Source organism: Dreissena polymorpha, chromosome 10, assembly GCF_020536995.1.
Source record: "Dreissena polymorpha isolate Duluth1 chromosome 10, UMN_Dpol_1.0, whole genome shotgun sequence".
Classification (NCBI taxonomy): domain Eukaryota; kingdom Metazoa; phylum Mollusca; class Bivalvia; order Myida; family Dreissenidae; genus Dreissena; species Dreissena polymorpha.
The window spans coordinates 43,959,968-43,979,915 of NC_068364.1; the positions used below are offsets into that span (position 1 = coordinate 43,959,968).

The 19,948-nt window shown below is 38.3% G+C and overlaps 1 protein-coding gene across 2 annotated transcripts in view; it reads right to left on the minus strand.

Annotated features, from left to right (window-relative positions):
- Window positions 1-227: 227 nt before the first annotated feature.
- LOC127848891 (rab3 GTPase-activating protein catalytic subunit-like) overlaps window positions 228-19,948 on the minus strand; it is a 51,142-nt gene continuing 31,421 nt past the window's right edge. For both annotated transcript variants that reach the window (XM_052381559.1, XM_052381558.1), the window contains 10 exons: window positions 17,416-17,470; window positions 14,149-14,876; window positions 13,450-13,531; window positions 12,854-12,959; window positions 11,481-11,602; window positions 10,635-10,731; window positions 9,484-9,584; window positions 6,044-6,157; window positions 4,416-4,520; window positions 228-951 (listed from right to left, as the gene is read on the minus strand). In XM_052381559.1, the coding sequence (XP_052237519.1) occupies window positions 703-951; window positions 4,416-4,520; window positions 6,044-6,157; window positions 9,484-9,584; window positions 10,635-10,731; window positions 11,481-11,602; window positions 12,854-12,959; window positions 13,450-13,531; window positions 14,149-14,876; window positions 17,416-17,470 (1,759 nt within the window). In that variant the 3' untranslated portion in view covers window positions 228-702. The remainder of the gene's footprint in view (window positions 952-4,415; window positions 4,521-6,043; window positions 6,158-9,483; window positions 9,585-10,634; window positions 10,732-11,480; window positions 11,603-12,853; window positions 12,960-13,449; window positions 13,532-14,148; window positions 14,877-17,415; window positions 17,471-19,948) is intronic.

Here is a 19,948-nt window from a genome sequence, read left to right on the forward strand (position 1 = left end):
AAACGTGTAAGTAACGGGTTAATATTTTTAGGCGTAAATAAAAGCTCATGGTTGCATAATTTAATAATTTATCTTCATGCCTAGGACAATTAACTGTTATCCCTTGGTCAAACAACTTAGGCCTCGTTTCTCAAAATTTAAAAAGCAAGTAAAGCTTACAACCTGTTAAGTTCAGACATACTGGTAAATAAAAAGTGTTAAACAAAATGGTTATAAACAATCTAAAATAATTTAGCATACTTATTTATTTACCAACATACTTGTAGATAAAATTTTAAACATTCAAATTTAACAAAATTATTGTTAACAAATATTCAGGGCCTAAATATAAACTTGATCAGCCATTTAAGTTTTAATCACCTCAGACTTTGTTTATCGGTTGGTGAATATCCGGGCCATGTTCCATGCAATTCACTGGAACACTATCAGAAATTTGGGCTGTGTTCAATGCTAATCACTTGAAAACACTTCATTACAGATCGTGTTCAATGAAACTCACTTGTATACACTATAAGAATAACGGGCCCTGTTCAATCAATCTCACTGGAACACACTATCATAATTATCAGAATTACGGGCCGTGTACAATCAATCTCACTGGAACACACTATCACAATTATCAGAATTACGGGCCGTGTTCAATCAATCTCACTGGAACACACTATCACAATTATCAGAATTACGGGCCGTGTTCAATCAAACTCACTGGAACACGCTATCAGAACAGAAAGCCCCCGCCAGTCTGAACTCTTCCTCTTGTATGGAGCAGTACATCCTCTGTGGAAGGGTGCGTGAGTACGGCGCAGGGCGCGGCACAATGGTGCGCAGTATGTACTCCCTGGCCGAGGGTCGCGGGAAGCTGGGCACAGAGGAATTGTGGGAGGAGTCGTCCTGCTTGAGTTGGCTGGTTGCTGGTGTGGTATCGTCATCGTCCAGTATCATGTAGGACGACTGAAATGTGACAGTATATTTGTCTGTTTAGGTTATAACAAAGAGTGATATTGGTTTGATTTCCTCAATATGGAGTTGCGGCATACTTTTAAATTTTCTGAAATCTATTTATATGTAGAAAGTTTTTTTAAGTAAAAAACACCACACCAGCAGATCTGTAAAATCACAACCATTTAAATTAACCTATTTATTCCTGTTTAAGCTTAAAAGCATCAAACAGCCTTGTAGAAACACTAAAATACTAGTATTGTTCCTGGAATGAACCAAATGTCTTTGTCTTTGGAAAGATTTCCAGAAAGCATGTTCAGAGATCTAACCAGTATCACAACATATATTTAATCAAAGCGCTGAAGGCACTGAAGATGTTCGCTATTGCATAATTTAACACGCAATTCATTTTTGAAAATCAATCGCAAGTTTGAAATGAACACACGCCATTCAACTTTATAAAGTGTGTGTCATAGCGTACGGGTCGAGTTTTGTGTGCACTTTTTATCATCCTTATTATTTCATAGAAATAACTAAGACAAAATAAAAACAACATGCTTTTTGGAAGTTCTGAAAGCATAGAAAGTATGATGAAAATGGTAATGATAACTTAATATAAAGAAAATTTGCAGTCACCATATTAAAGGAATATTTTTTCTTATATCAAATGACTATCTCACCAAGAATATAAATTCATAATGAAAGTTCCGTGTACAAAACTTTTGATTTTTGACACCATATACAAATTCAAAATATACAACAATCTTCGTATCTTGTATATGGAGGAATAAAAGTATATAAACATTGCTGTTTATGCTTTACTTATTACCCGAGCATCACACGGTGTCAACAACGCTAACATAAACATAGGTATAGAGCACTCATGCGCTTTTAGGCGTAGCTGTTTCAGTTTTCATCTTAGTGACTTTTACATAACGCCAACAGACACGCATGAATATTTTCGAATATTTAATAAGCTGATTCGAGTTACAACCTCTGAATTTTTGCTACATCACTGCGTATGTGCTCAATTCAAAGGATGTAGCACTGTTCAGTGTAAGGAATTCCGGACTACTCTCTGTATGCTCAAACGACACAAATTGTGGCCCTGTTACAATTACGCGTTACAATCCATCTCGCAGAATTTCACTTTCGCCTCTAAGATGAGAAAACAATCATTAGCGAAATAGTATAGTGTCACGATAAGAGAAAATCGTTTAATTATCATACCACAATGTTTGCCGTACTTGGTCAGCACGTCTGGAAATCATTCCTTAATGTGTGGATAGGCTGCCATTATTAACAAGTTTGCTATTTTCAATTCAATTTTGTATCAAAAAGCATTGTTCTTAAATGTGGCATTTTCAATTCGCAATGAGATTTATAATGACCCTCGTCATGTGAAAATGGGTCTTATTCCATATGCGCCCATCATATAAATAGCCCACTCAGCTATCACTCCTTCTGGTAAGGAGAAACATAACATATTGAGTGATTTTAAAGCGGACAGCATCCCCTATGGCCTGACTGCGCAAAAGCACATGTTGGGTTTAACAAACGCTTGCCGAAACGCATAAGACCCATTTTCGCATGACGGCACTATTGACGTGTGATTTAAATGTGTCGAAAGAAAACTGCGTTTAAATCAAATATAAACATACGATATATTTGGATAGTGAAGAAAGATACTCATAACAAGGCATATGAGGACACATATGAAGTGCTCTCCCGTAGTATATTTTTTATTTTACTCACACTAATGTGTGGTTTGACAATGCTAACACACATTTCATGCGGTGAATATGCAGCTTACAAGTGAAAAACACAACACAATAGTTAAACTTTTGTTTAATTGTATTTAATTATTTAGAAAAGTAAATTGCTAACTTTATTTCAAAGTCAGCGTATACGCCGACTACATTTTTAAAAGACATTTATTGTTATAAATATATTTAATATAATATATTAGGTTGTTTTCGGTTTTAGCGATTAAAAAGCATTTTCGAGGTTGCCTATAGTATGCCTGTAGTAATTCATGAACTCATATCCAACTGTCTATGTATTGAGAACTGTGAATATAAACAAGCTTAACCTTCTACTAACCTTCTGCTATTGCATTCGTATTATTATTATAAATTGTTTGTTATATTCGGGTTGAGCAATTATGAAACTTTTTTTGTCTATCGTATCGCTGAAGTTATTGTTGACCTATAGATAATATTGGTCTTTGATATAAATAAGCGTCAACTTTTTCCCGAATCTCTCATTTTACGACCTGTACTACGTCATTGAGTTGTATGCGAAAGCGTAACCTATTGCGTTGTTATAACCCGTAAACTTTCCTTTGTTTATCGACAGACGCATCTATTAATAGCCTCATATATCATGAATACCAAAACAACTGTGAAAAAGAACCACGTGACCAAATAGGAGGCAAAACGCAAATACCATGCGACTACGACTTTTATTATGTAAGAAAGCTCCGCAATTCCTTTGAAGTCGGAGCCTTGTGATTGCTATTACTTAAATAATTGACCTCTAACTGAAGTAAGCAAAGGAAACGCAGCACCTAATTGACCCATTCCTTCTATGTGCGAAGGCAGATTGAATTTTACTAATGTATGGTTTGCCTATTATAACACACATTATAATGCGGTAAATATGCGACTAACAAGTAAAAAACACTATAAACTTTTGTTTTGAATAAAGTTATTTAGAAAACAAAATTCCAAACCTTATTTCAAAACAGCAAGACTACATTTTTTAGAGAATATTATTGTTATATTTAAATGTTTTTTTTAACAGTTTCAGTGATAATGAAACATTTTTTTATGTTGTCTATCGTATCCCTGTAATAATTGTTGAACTCGTGGTCAACGTATTATTAATTGAGACCTGTGAATATAAACAAGCGTAACCTTATACTACTGCGTTATTCTCACACAGACTCCCCTTTGTTTATCGCCAGCCTCAGATTTATGAATGAGCTGAGCGAAAATACTACGTCACGCACACGCAGCAGAAAGTGGACTATTTTAATCATTCATAAACAATCTCCTCCGCGACACGTACAATACGATCATTGTTTATTGATTCTTTTCTATAAAACACCGTTCGAAAATATTGAATGTAACACGATATTAATATAATGTTGCCATTTGTGAATACACATAATTGGAGAACTCAAACCTCTTGCATAAATTATACAACTCTTTCTTGCGCGGATACGCAACCGGGTATTGGGTTAATCATACCTAGTCGTATCGACCTGAATTTCACACTAAGCACTTTAGACGGGCGCTAAAGCGCCCATCTAAAAATCAGACTGCAATTAGTGTTAATTTTGAAAGATATATTTGGAGCACATAGCAATCATTTCAAAGAAGAGATCATTTGGGGAAATTTGTGGCTAATGGCCATTGTATTGGCATAAGCTCTTAATAGACACTCCCAAATGTTCCTGCCATTGGCCCTACCCTCATGGCAGCCTGGAAGATCCTGCTGATGACTGTACCCGCAGGCCCCATGGGTCCTCCCCTCACCGCCACCTCTGAGTTGTGAAGGATGCTGGAGACAAACACCTGAAACACCCCATTATGTCAAAATATTGCATTTTTTCATGTTATTTAACCTTTTTATTTTATTTTGGAGTATACTGTGAATTCATTTTATTTTATGAGCATGAAATTTTGTGGATTTGTTTAATTGAGCATTTTAGTTCAAGTTGCATCTTAAATTGGTTCTTTTTTTATGTCTAATATAAGACTTTGGACGTAAACTTTTGTTTAGCATTGATATAGTAGTAGAGCTGATCCAAATACATTATTGTCTCATGTATAATACTGGATTCGCAGTATTTGCTATTCCTTAATGTCTAAAACAGACTAGTACAGTTGTTCAAACATTGTTTAACACTCTACAGAGATGCCTTAGTCCACCTATATATGAAGTCATACTTATCAGAAAATAAAGAAACAGCAAGAGACAGATATATCCCTTCTTGAGATTTTCTTGACTTTAAAGTGCTGAATGTGATTTTGAGCCAGCATGAATGAAAAATCTTTCTACACTTAATTATCATTAGATCAGAATTGTGACCAAGTTTGATGAAAATCCTGTCGAAAGTAAAGGAAATGTGGACTGTAAACCAAAATAGAGGCTCAACCTATTGACCTTGAAGTATGACCTTGACCTAGACCTACTCATGCCTTATTTACATGGTCACAATGACTTTAACATGGTAGCCACGTTTCATGAAAATAAGAAGATACAATTTGAATTTGAGAGAACTGTTTGAACAAGTGATATGACAAATACAAAGTAGTGCTTTGAGATGGTGTTTACATCTACCAGAAGACATTATCCGCCCAGCAAGTGACTACATTCCAATAAGCTGTACAATCTATACATCTGATTAATTCTATGCTGGTGAACCGCATCTCATTTCCACTAGTTGCAAACATTGACCCAGCCTACCAAAATGGCAGTTGGCAGTACCTTACTCAAATATTAAAAGACTTAAGACAGACAATTTTTTAAATCTTTTTTTTTGCAGCCAAACAGATAAATATCTATGGAAAATGGCACGAAAACTGTTCATGACTTTTTGTATATGTTCCTCACAGAACCCATCTGGAAAAGGATGCTTGAAAAGATCGCAGCCCTGTATTATTAAAGATCTTACAACATATTTAAATAACAACAAAATATTTAGTTCACAACAAAATAATATTTATGATAAAATTGTTCCTTATGAAAGGGGCATGTAAAAAATATTTGTCAGATACTAATTTCAGTGGATTTTCATGTGTCATCTTAACCACATAATCAAAAGTAAACAAAGCCTCAAGTCTAAAGTCTAACATCATATATTATAAATAACAAAATACATAAATTGAAGTTCAAACAAAAATACAACTGATTTTTTAATCCACAAATGTTTATGTCAACAAAAATAAATGAATCTACAGTATTAAAATTACTGAGATTTTAAAAGTTCTGGATGTTGGTACAAATCAATTATGTTAAAAAAAAAAAATCTTTTTTTCTTACAGTGCTTTGTAAGACAGGACTGGTGTCTTATAGTGAAGTCATCAAAACTCACCTGTAATTCAGCACGTGCATCACTGTGTTCAAGCAAGTCAGGGTGGAACTTGTTCTGCAGGGACTGGTTCCGAGAGATAAGGACTTCTGCATGAATCAGCATTCTTATGCACTCCTGGTCAAGAGAAAAGACATTCATAATAATTATTAAACTTTATATGGATTGCAGAAAAAAAAATCATATCTTATTGTATTATTCCATACAGAAATAATTACATGTAATCAATAAGTTATACCTAAAATGACAATGTAAATATTATTTTAAAATATTAATGATATGGATGACAAATGCATCTGTAATTTAAGAAATACAATCAATTCAACATTCAAGTTTTTCGTTCACATGAAAAAAGATTCTTTATTAATACAAGCTGTCACACCAAAAAGGCTGAAAATCATGAGCGAATATGAGGTCGGGTAATCTCTTACCTGCACCAACAAATATTAAACAGGTCAATAAACAATAAACCGTAAGTATATACTTAAGTAATAATTGTAAGCCAGCCAAAAAAGGCCTGTGTTCTGGACTAAACAGTTTTACAGACTCTGTCGAAGATCTGAAAGACTTTTCAGACGAAACCAATCCTTAAATCACCTGCTAGAGACTGTACCCGCCTCCTAACTCATCTCTTGAGCCTCCTGCTCTGGTGCCCTTGTGACCTGTGATGTCTAATGATATGATCTGCTATATCACTGTACCAGCCTCTTACTAGAGACTGTACCAGCCTCTTACTAGAGACTGTACCAGCCTCTTACTAGAGACTGTACCAGCCTCTTACTAGAGACTGTACCAGCCTCTTACTAGAGACTGTACCAGCCTCTTACTAGAGACTGTACCAGCCTCTTACTAGAGACTGTACCAGCCTCTTACTAGAGACTGTACCAGCCTCTTACTAGAGACTGTACCAGCCTCTTACTAGAGACTGTACCAGCCTCTTACTAGAGACTGTACCAGCCTCTTACTAGAGACTGTACCAGCCTCTTACTAGAGACTGTACCAGCCTCTTACTAGAGACTGTACCAGCCTCTTACTAGAGACTGTACCAGCCTCTTACTAGAGACTGTACCAGCCTCTTACTAGAGACTGTACCAGCCTCTTACTAGAGACTGTACCAGCCTCTTACTAGAGACTGTACCAGCCTCTTACTAGAGACTGTACCAGCCTCTTACTAGAGACTGTACCAGCCTCTTACCTCATATCTCTTGGCCTCCTGCTGTGGTGCCCGTGTGACCTGTGATGTCTAATGATATGGTCTGCTATATCACTGTACCAGACTCTTACTAGAGACTGTACCGGCCTCATATCTCTTGAGCCTCCTGCTCTGGTGCCCTTGTGACCTGTGATGTCTAATGATATGGTCTGCTATATCACTGTACCGGCCCCTTACTACAGACTGTACCAGCCTCTTACTAGAGACTGTACCAGCCTCTTACCTCATATCTCTTGGCCTGCTGCTGTGGTGCCCGTGTGACCTGTGATGCCTTCAGACTTGTCTGATCTATCACTGTACTGGCCTCTTACCTCGTATCTCTTGAGCCTCCTGCTCTGGTGCCCGTGTGACCTGTAATGCCTTCAGACTTGTCTTCACTTGCTTCAGACAGAACTCCCCTTACCACCCTTTAAATCGTTGCCATTCTGCTGCTGCCCCATTGTCACCTTTCATTATCATTTCTGCTCCTAATTCTACCAGCCCCTTACCTCATATCTCTGGGCCTTGCGTTGTGGCTCCCATGTCACCTGTGATATCAAACGATCTGTTCTGCTCTATTACTATACCAACCCCTTACAAGAGACTGTACCGGCCCCTTACTACAGACTGTACCAGCCCCTTACTAGAGACTGTACCGGCCCCTTACCTCATATCTCTTGGCCTCTTGCTGTATTACCCGTGTAACCTGTGCTGCCTTTAGACTTGTCTGCTCTATCACTGTACTGGCCCCTTACCTCATATCTCTTGGCCTTCTGCTGTGTACCCGTGTGACCTGTGATGCCTTCAGACTTGTCTGCTCTATCACTGTACTGGCCTTTTACCTCATATCTCTTGGTCTCCTGCTGTGGTGCCCGTGTGACCTGTGATGCCTTCAGACTTGTCTGCTCTATCACTGTACTGGCCTCTTACCTCATATCTCTTGAGCCTCCTGCTCTGGTGCCCGTGTGACCTGTGATGCCTTCAGACTTGTCTTTACTTGCTTCAGACAGAACTCCCCTTACCACCCTTTAAATCGTTGCCATTCTGCTGCTGTCCCATTGTCACCTTTCATTATCATTTCTGCTCCTAATTCTACCAGCCCCTTACCTCATATCTCTGGGCCTTGCGTTGTGGCTCCCATGTCACCTTTTATGTCGAAAGATCTTTTCTGCTCCATAATCTGCTTTTTTACTGTACCAGCCCCTTACTAGAGACTGTACTGGCCTCTTACCTCATATCTCTTGGCCTCTTGCTGTGGCTCCCATGTCACCTGTGATATCAAATGATCTGTTCTGCTCTATCACTGTACCAACCCCTTACAAGAGACTGTACCGGCCCCTTACTACAGATTGTACCAGCCCCTTACTAGAGACTGTACTGGCCTCTTACCTCATATCTCTTGGCCTCTTGCTGTGGCTTCAATGTCACCTGTGATATCAAACGATCTATTCTGCTCTATCACTGTACCAACCCCTCACAAGAGACTGTACCGGCCCCTTACTACAGACTGTACCCGCCCCTTACTAGATGCTGTACCGGCCCCTTACCTCATATCTCTTGGCCTCCTGCTGTGGTACCCGTGTAACCTGTGCTGCTTTAAGACTTGTCTGCTCTATCACTGTACTGGCCCCTTACCTCGTATCTCTTGGCCTCCTGCTGTGGTGCCCGTGTGACCTGTGATGCCTTCAGACTTGTCTGCTCTATCACTGTACTGGCCCCTTACCTCATATCTCTTGGCCTCCTGCTGCGGTGCCTGTGTGACCTGTGATGCCTTCAGACTTGTCTGCTCTATCACCGTACTGGCCCCTTACCTCATATCTCTTGGCCTCCTGCTGTGGTGCCCGTGTGACCTGTGATGCCTTCAGACTTGTCTGCTCTATCACTGTACTGGCCCCTTACCTCATATCTCTTGGCCTCCTGCTGTGGTGCCGGTGTGACCTGTGATGACTTCAGACTTGTCTGCTCTATCACTGTACTTGCCCCTTACCTCATGTCTCTTGGCCTCCTGCTGTGGTCCCTGTGTGACCTGTGATGCCTTCAGACTTGTCTGCTCTATCACTGTACTGGCCCCTTACCTCATATCTCTTGGCTTCCTGCTGTGGTGCCTGTGTGACCTGTGATTCCTTCAGACTTGTCTGCTCTATCACTGTACTGGCCCCTTACCTCAAATCTCTTGGCCGCCTGCTGTGGTGCCCATGTGACCTGTGATGCCTTCAGACTTGTCTGCTCTATCACTGTACTGGCCCCTTACCTCATATCTCTTGGCCTCCTGCTGTGGTGCCCGTGTGACCTGTGATGCCTTCAGACTTGTCTGCTCTATCACCTGTTTGAGCACTGGAGAATTCTGGTCATCTGGAAAATGAAGCACGGAGAAACAATTAGGCTACACCAATATCAGCAACAAACTTATTATGAATGTTTTCTTCATAGATGATTCAAAAACAAAATATAAACCAAAATTCAATGAAATAATGTGCATAGCTTTAAAATGATAATTTCAATAAAAAATAATTTTCAAATTTGGTCACGGATGCAGACGCAGAAGTTCAGTATGAAAGCTAAACAGAAATTTATACTGCTTATCACTTGTTGAACAAACTATTTTCAATGGCCCATTGAAGTGATGCACTCACAATTTCCCATGGCCCATAGCAGTGTTGTATTTTCCATGGCTCAAACCAGTGATATTCTCACCATTTCCAATAGCCCATAACAGTGATGTACTTGCTCATTTCAAAGGTCATCAGCAGTCATCACTGTGAAATACCATTATATTTAATGGCACGTAGCAGTGGTTTATTTTCCACCACCATGACCCATAACAGTGATGTACTGAAGATTCTCCAAAGCACTTAACTGTACATTCCTCAATCATTTATCATTTTCCCTGTAGAGCCGATGCTTTCCACCTTTTCCATGGCCCATCACACAAATGAACATGGTCCATAACAATGGTGTACTCACCATTTTCCAATACCCATATCACTGGTGGACTCGCCATTTTCCATGGCCCATATCACTGGTGTACTCACCATTTTCCATTGCCCATATCACTGGTGTACTCACCATTTTCCATGGCCGATATCACTGGTGTACTCACCATTTTCCATGGCCCATATCACTGGTGTACTCACCATTTTCCATGGCCCATATCACTGGTGTACTCACCATTTTCCATGGCCCATATCACTGGTGTACTCACCATTTTCCATAGCCCGTAGTAATGTTGTACTCACCATTTTCCATGGCCCATATCACTGGTGGACTCACCATTTTCCAATACCCATATCACTGGTGTACTCACCATTTTCCAATACCCATATCACTGGTGTACTCACCATTTTCCAATACCCATATCACTGGTGGACCATTTTCCATAGCCCGTAGTTATGTTGTACTCACCATTTTCCATAGCCCGTAGCAGTGCAGCGTGGAGCAGGCATGGCATGAGTAGAACCACCACATCAGCAGGCTTCAGGGAGGACAAGTAATGAAGAACCTGGAAAATATGTCAAGGTCGATGATCTGAAAACTCTTTATTGAACAAATGTGATTTGATGTGTTTGACTATATTATTTTTGAGCATTTTTTTCATTTAAAGTTTTCACTCAATTAGTGATATACAGGACAAAATACCTAACTGTAGTGTTCTGGTAATTGGTTTCAAACGAGTTTAAGTGACGTATTGTGTGACATTGTTTTCTTGAGCATGCAGAGGAATACAATTTCACACAATCAACAAGTGGGAAACATCCCCATCTGAACATAAACATCAAGAAATAGTTATTTATTATATATCATTTCATGGTGGAAAACTACACAACAAGTTCACAATCTAAATTTACAAGCCTTTACAATTACAATGATTACTTAAATGACATCGTAGAAAAGTCAAGTTTTTTCAGCCATTGACTACGGATAAGGATTTCACATTCAAATTCAAACCAGTATTCAAGTCAAATCTATCTACAGAAATATAGTAAAAGGATCTTACTGACATATTTCCACTATTTAGCAGACAAGAAAAAGGCATCTTGCAGGTATTTTTTGCCTATCTTTAATGGAAACATATATGTTTGCTATGAGTCTAATGCTTCCATATTTGTACACTCAGAGCTGACAGCTTAGTTCTTACATGTTGTTTTTTATGGCACAGATGAAACATGGACTAAGTAGGTGTCTGATGTTACCTTGTTAAATCAAATAATATTCTGTTTAAAACAAACACAACACAACTTTTACACTGACCTTTTCTGCCTCTTTTGTGTCGTCAAACAGGCGTTTCTGCCTGCGAGCAGGGACAGGCCTGGCAGTCTGCCAAACCTCGACCCACATATTCCCTGGAATCAGCATACGTTGGGACAGGTGCCCTGGAGAGTGTATATGAAAAACAACTTAAATATAATTATTTTCCATAGTACCAGCATAAACTGGGAGAAATACCTTAGGAAGAAGATGGCGTAGGTTATTAGAGGTGCCATATCGAAGATGTATGTAATACAAGTGAGTATGTGGTAGCAGAATACACCGTATAAGGTGCCGCAAGAGAAGATAGGTAAAACATTAAATTTGAATTATTATAAATAGAACCAGAATACATTGGGAGAGATACCCTAAGGAGTATATAAAGCAAATACATATTGCTCAAGGTATTATTAAACAAACAGGGAATTTTGCAATTAGAGCAGAACAAGAGAACCGCATAACGGGTGCCAACGCTTGGCTGCGGATGCAGTTTTGAATAAATGAAAGATTATATAAAAAATAAATATATTTTTTAGAAGTCACAGTGAACTTGACCTTTGACCTAGTGAAACAAGCAAATTCGCTGAATTGATATCCCCCGCCATTATACTTCTGGACACAAAATATGACTCTGGACACACAAAAAAAGCATTTTTTCAAAATACAAAGGGCCATAACTCCGTTATTATTCGATGGTGTACAATGGCATTTGGCGTGCACCATCCTCTTATTCATATATATACTCGTACCAAGTTTAAATGAAATCTGCCAAAGCACTTCCAAGATATGGCTCCGGACACAAAAGTGACGGACGGACTGAAGGACGGACGGAAAGACGGAAAGAGGGACGGACGGACAACACCAAAACAAAATCCCTCCGCCTATGGCGGGGGATAACAAAAATGAGTTTGGCTTGTAGAACTCCTCAAGCTGCATGTACATATGAAGTTTCAAAGTTGTAGGTGGAAGCCCTTTGATTTTAGAGGCAATGTTAAGGTTTTTGTACGGCGGACGGCAGAAGACACGACACGGACACGACAAGCAGGCTATGACAATACCTCGGGTTTTCTCCGAAAACAGCCGAGCTAAAAAAGTACAATATAAGTTGAGTTTGTTCAACATTTCTTATTGTTGCATTTTGATTACAATTGGTTGGTTTAAGCGATGTTTGTTTGGGGACCCCCCAGTGGATACACATGCATGCCAAATATCAAGTAGCTATCTTCAATATTGCAAAAGTTATGGCCAATGTTAAAGTTTTCGGACGGACAGACAGACTGACTGACAGACAGTTCAACTGCTATATGCCACCCTATTGGGGGCATAAAAAGCATGTAAGCACAATTAGTTAAAGCGATGTTCGTATGGAGCCTCACCCGTGGATGATGTTTTGCCGTGTTCATCCTCCACATCTGCCTCTATCCAGTCCCGTGGACTGTACCAGCGTACAAAATCCTCCAGTACACAGCCTGGGTTGGCTGCCTAGGGGATGAATAAGGTGAGGTGAGATACAGAATTATGGTAACAAATAGTATAGCCGAGTACTGCCTCATGCGGATATCAATTTGATGCCATACAGAATAATGACACTAATAGAGTAATGACATTGTGTTTTTGTTTATCTTTTTATACAGAATAATCACAATTATAAAGTAATGAGATTGGTTCTTTTGTTTCTTTTTTTAAAGAATAATGACACTAATAAAGTTATGAGATTGGTACTTTTGTTTATCTTTTTATAAAGAATAATGACACTAATAAAGTAATGAGATTGGTACTTTTGTTTCTTTTTTTAAATCTTTATTTGATATATTTTACATGTTAACATCTGACCTGAGCATTAAAGTGAACACGAACATTTTGTTGTTGTTCTCTACAAATAGTCCACTGACACAAAACTGAATTGGCTAGGTTTGATAGTCAAATAGTAAAACATGAACACATAAATATTATCCCATGAACCACTTCATACTTTGAAGGACTCCATATCTGACAGCAGGCAGGCACTCTGCATTCTGGCCCTTAGTTCTGCTCCCTCAGCTGATGTACCCAACCTGCAAGTGCAATAACAGATTGATACTTCAGTTCCAAGTTAAACTCAATTTTTTAGCTCAGTTGCATCGACATTGACATGTTTATGTAGACACTGGTTCCTGGGAAGAACTAGTTATATGAGTCGCATTCTGAGAACACTGGGCTTAATGCTTGTGCGTAAAGTGTCGTCCCAGATTAGCCTGTGCAGTCCGCACAGGCTAATCAGGGACGACACTTTCCGCATTAATGGTATTTTAAATTTAAAGGAAGTCCCTTTTTACCGAAAATCTAGTTAAAGCGGAAAGTGTCGTCCCTGTGCAGTCCACACAGGCTAATCTGGGATGACACTTTACGCACAAGCATTTAGCCCAGTTTCCTCAGAATGCGACTCATATGCATCTGGAAATAAGACTCCTTAAGAATGAAAGTTCTCAAAGTCAGAATTATTCTCAATTTATTTTAATTTGCCGACGATAATGCCAACTTTTTTAAAGAAAAGTGTCAAAATCATGTACTCTCCTTTCTTAAAATGTAAATATAATTATGTTTCACATGTTATTACAACTATGTTTTCAAATTCTAACCCATTTGGTTACACTTACTTAGCTAGAATTCTACCCCAATTAGTAACACTTACTTGGCCAGAATTTCAGCATGTTCTTCCAGCATGTCTTCAGTCATGGGCGCAGGCTCCTGGGTAACAGGAACGTACATCATCTCATCACAGTTAATCAGCCGCTGGTTCTCAAAAGCTGCGAGCCGACCCTCGGGGGTGTGAGTGAAACTTTCCTTATACTGTGAGTCACTCATCCCCGACAAGTTGCCTAAACTTTCCATAGTCCGGGAGTTCTCCATACCTGCTACTTGAGTCGTCTCTGAACTGGGCTCAGTCATATTTCTTGACTGGTCTCCAGTCTCACAATCCATCTCAGTCTCTGACAGGTTTCCAGTTTCGGTCATTTCTGTGGACTGGTTTTCAGATGCAGTATCGATATCTTTTTCATCAGAATCACTCCTTGCATCATTGCATTCGAAAAATTCATCCTCACTGGAGTCCCCAGTGCTTCCAGATCTCTGTCCCTCTGTTGGCTTATCAGTGTTACTTCTTTTAGAATTGACATTTCTCTTTGTAGGAGAGTCGATAGATTGGTGAGTTTTTTTAGATGGGTCTTCCCTGTTTTCATTTTTTGTTGCACTTGCCCCAGATCTATTTATAGATCGGTTGCTATTTATAGCCTCTTCCTGAGACAGTGACCTTGCCACCTTGGAGGTGGAGGGGCCCCTAAAAGGGGAACTGGGCTCTCCGGAGTAACCACTGTGTAACTGCTCCCTCTTTTTCCTATGCTGTATGCAACAATTCAACATCTGAAAGTAGGCAATGTTAACATATCAAAATTATTATATGATTTATTAATATACTTTTGATAGCTATTTAAGGGATATTAAGCTTCTGTAACAACAGAAAGGCAGGGCGATGAAACAAGTATCCATTTCAAGTATTGTTTTTGGTCAGCTTTGTCACAGACTAAACAGCAGTCTCCTACTATATGTTGTTGGAGTAAGCTTTCGTATTTTTTAGCTCTTGCAAGATACAGATTTTTAAAGATTTTTGTTTCACTTATTACTCAAATGAGTAAATATTTTTGATGTGGCCCTCTTCCACATAACAAGTTTTATCAACCAAGCTAAAACTCTTTGAGAGTTATCGCAAAATCCATATTTTTTGCAAAACATTCAATTATTGCTGTAATAATAGCAGCCAATATTTTTGGCGGACATAATTACTTAACCCTATACCACTTATATACGTATTTTTATGCATTTTTAGTCCCTTAGAAAGTTAAATTTATTAAAAGACATTTTTAACTAGATTTAAGTTTTAAAGGCTTCAATTCCAACCCTTAGATACATGTACTGATGAGCAGCAAACAGCATTAAACTTGAACTGGCAGGCTGTTCTGGTTTTATGCTGTTTGCATATAGCCATTTTCACTTTGCTTTCAAGTGGGGAAGGGTTAAATAAGACCATATTCCCCATAATGCCTTCTCTCCACATTACAAGCTTCATCAACTTAGCTAAAGTACCTCGTACTTTTTTATTTATTGTTCTATTCTGATTTTTTTCACAGTATTCTCTTATTTCTGTAAGGACAGCAACCGCAGCTTTTGTTGCACACAATAAACTGAAGTAGCAGATTTTTTCCCCATATATCCGTCTATCCACATACCAAGTTTGATCAACGTAGTTTGAGTTCTTTTAAAGTTATTGCAGAATCCACATTTCTCACACAGTTTTTACTTAATTCTGTGAACACAATAACCACAATTTTGTAAGACCAAAAATGTTCATAACAGCATTCACCATGTCACCTTCTATCCATGTATCACAAAAAATTATTTTCGTTCAAAATTGGGTTCAGTAGGGGGACCCATTTCCAATGTAAAAAAAGTATATATTTCCAAATGGGATCTAAAAATTCTAAATTGATGGTTTCAAAAAAAAGTTATTGTTTTTTAATAAGTCTTAACGTGTAAATAATCTTCAAGTCCAGCCCTAGTTGAACCTTAGAAAATTTCAAATTAAAATCACTTTTATTATCAATTTCAAAGTATTTGTAAGCATAAAATGAACAACATTAATTTCACAAAGTTAGTCAAACAAACGCGTTATTTCCCAATTCAAAGTACCATTCCCAAAATGGTGAAAAAAACCCACAATGTATCATTAACCTTTAAGTACTATATTAGTTATTGCAGTATCCAGATTCAGACAGACAAATGGACTAGGGTTGAACATGTGATCCTCTACAGTTTCACCAGTAAGGGACTGATGAAAGAGAAACAATTAGCGTGACAAACAGCTTTGTTCAAATCCGCCAGCCAATCTCAAAGCATTATAGCAGTTTAAATGTGTAGGAATTTACTGAACTTATGGTGCATGTGCAAACAGATATTGTCCAAAATAGACATAAAAATGCACAGAAAAATCAGTGACACCACTTTCCGCAATAATTGGAAATTCTAAAAAAGGAACATCCTTAACAAAATTAACAAAAAAGCAGAATGTTTCATATCTGATTTGCCTCTGCGGACTGCACAGGCTAATCTGAGATAATATACTATGTACATGCATAATGGCTTGTTGTCCCAGAGTTTGGTACTAATCTACTTTTCAAAGTCTGGATCATACCTGTAGTTTCTGTTGTAGTATACTGGATCATACCTGTAGTTTCTGTTGTAGTATACTGGATCATACCTGTAGTTTCTGTTGTAGTATACAGGATCATACCTGTAGTTTCTGCTGCAGTATACTGGATCTCAGGGATCATACCTGTAGTTTCTGTTGTAGTATACAGGATCATACCTGTAGTTTCTGCTGCGGTATACTTGATCATACCTGTAGTTTCTGTTGTAGTATACTGGATCATACCTGTAGTTTCTGTTGTAGTATACTGGATCATACCTGTAGTTTCTGTTGTAGTATACAGGATCATACCTGTAGTTTCTGCTGCAGTATACTTGATCATACCTGTAGTTTCTGTTGTAGTATACTGGATCTCAGGGATCATACCTGTAGTTTCTGTTGTAGTATACAGGATCCCAGGGATCATACCTGTAGTTTCTGTTGTAGTATACAGGATCCCAGGGATCATAACTGTAGTTTCTGTTGTAGTATACAGGATCCCAGGGATCATACCTGTAGTTTCTGTTGTAGTATACAGGATCATACCTGTAGTTTCTGTTGTAGTTTACTGGATGATACCTGTAGTTTCTGTTGTAGTATACAGGATCCCAGGGATCATACCTGTAGTTTCTGTTGTAGTATACAGGATCATACCTGTAGTTTCTGTTGTAGTATACAGGATCATACCTGTAGTTTCTGTTGTAGTATACAGGATCATACCTGTAGTTTCTGCTGCAGTATACAGGATCCCAGGTTTGGTGGACCAGCCTCTATCCTGGAAACAGGAACATTGCAATCGCTGTAGACAATATATTAACTAACTAGGGGAGTAAACATTGACAAATTAACCCTTTGCATGCTGAGAAATTTGTCTTCTGCTAAAATGTCGTCTGCTTAATTTCTAAAATAAGCATTTTCTTCATTTTTTTTCAAAGAATACTATCAGAATAGCAAACAGTTTGGATCCTGATGAGACGCCACGTTCTCATCTGGATCCAAACTGTTTGCAAAGGCCTTCAAAATTCGGTTCCCGCACTGAAAGAGTTAACAGTATTGGTTTGTTAATACTTGCACATCAGCAAGTACAAATGTCTTCATTTGAATATGGTTTTACTTTAATAAATAATAATTATGCATATAAAACAATGGCAAATTCCATCTTACATACATGTAATTAATATTCATCTTTGTTAACTTCTGACATGGGCGTGGGAAGTTTTGCAGTTGTAGTTTAAGTATTACTAAGTTATACATTTTAATGTACATGTATTAGTGTTTTATCCAGGCCGTTTTAGCGTGGCGCGGCGCCACGCCGCTTTTTTGAAGCGCCTCGCTGCCCCTTTCAAAGCAAATCAGCGCCACACTGCCCTTTTCAAAGGCCGCCGCCCTGTTTTCCGCCGTGCCCGACCTTATTGATAACATCTTAATTGCATCTTAACCAAGCTTCTAGGCCGACTATTATCAGCGAAGATTCGCGCGGTTGTGAATTCGTCATGCGTGAATAACCATGTGTCAATATCAATCGATAATTTCAGTGGCTTTGTAACACTAATCGGTCCGGATATAATCGTGCACAGTAACTTAGGAGACTTGAGGAAAACCTCGATGTTATTCACGTGGAAATTGTGCATTTCGTGCATAATTCAGTTATATCAAAACATTTATTTTTACGCGTAATTAAATTAAAAAAAAAACACCAGTTGTATCTGTAAAATATTGATTTGATTTCAATTTTATGCAAAACAGTTTTAAGTTAATAAAAATTAATTGACAGGGCTTGCACTAAGTGGCGTACGGCCGTATATTACGCCCGATAATTGTTTCCAAACGCCGATTACAAAACCCCATGACGTCCACTGTACTTCCTGAAAATTGGCCATACGCCGAAAATAGCAACCCGTGACATATTAAAGCTGTCGATTAAAATAACGCTCCGCCTCCTATCCAATACAATTAGCGCAGGCTCACAGTAGATGTGTGTTGATGAATATATATATCCAGGAAAAGCACGAGTTTAGGAAAACCCTCTATTCACCCCGGTACAAACAACGCTGGTCCATTAAATCAACCAATGATAGCTTACTATAAATTATAACGGTTGATACGGTGTGTGATTTTGAAAGGATTATAAATTGGTCATATTTATTTTTACCAGCAGATTAGTGGGTTTTTCCAAAAAGTTGCATTTTCCGGGATACATATATTGTAGCAGACGACAATCTTAACACGTTTGCTGTTCACGGTTAGGCAGACCGCGCTTAATTGGAGCACGTGCTTGTTTAATGTCACGATGTTTTGATTACAATAACGTGTGAATGTCGGCAAAGAAGTTGATACCCCGTCTTGGACCCTGTTTTGCCAAAAGTTGTTAATTGTTGTAACAGTAGTAGGCCTGCACCATTGGTTCAATTTAGAACATTATGACCCGTTTGTAACTTGTCAAAATATGTTAATTGGCAAACACAGATATGAATTTTACAAAAATGTTGAACTTGTACCACTTATCATTCGTGTTTAGAATGTCGCAACGTACGCTTTCCGATTTTGGCATTTCACTTTTGACGAAACTAAATTAGAAATTGATGCAAATTGCTTTGTAAGCAAACCAAGTTTATATCGGAGACCAATTAACGTGTATTGAATTAATTGACAATGAACAAAAGACAATACGGCGCCGTTCCTAGTTACACTTTTTGCGAAATAAAATGTACACAATACAACACGTGGTCATGAAAGTTCAAAGTGAAAACAATACACGTTAACAATTTTATGCGGCAACACTTTAATTTTAGTACATGCACATTTCACCATGTCATTTATTAAATAAAAATAAAATAATTAAGTTATTTGAAAGCCCTGTTGTCATATAAAGGATCCTCGACCTGAGGGCTGACAGGGAAGCCAGTTGTATATCATGTATATTTGGTATACGTGTCATTCCTATGGTGTTTAATCTTGTTTTTTGTTACTACAATATACATTCTGGATTTTGTTGGTTTAATTATTCAACAATAAATCTCAAAACTATACATACAATGTTTGTGTGTAACAAAGCTTGTTATTAAGTCACTATACAGATATATTTGTGCCCTTTTTATGGATGTCGCGCGCTAAAGTGCCCTTTTTGGAAATTTTGCACCACGCCCCTTTTCCTCCCTGTATAAAACACTATGTATGCTTCTTCAGTTTACAGCTCCCGTCAATTTAACACACTGAACGCTCAACTGTAGGAATATTGACATGATCTTCCACA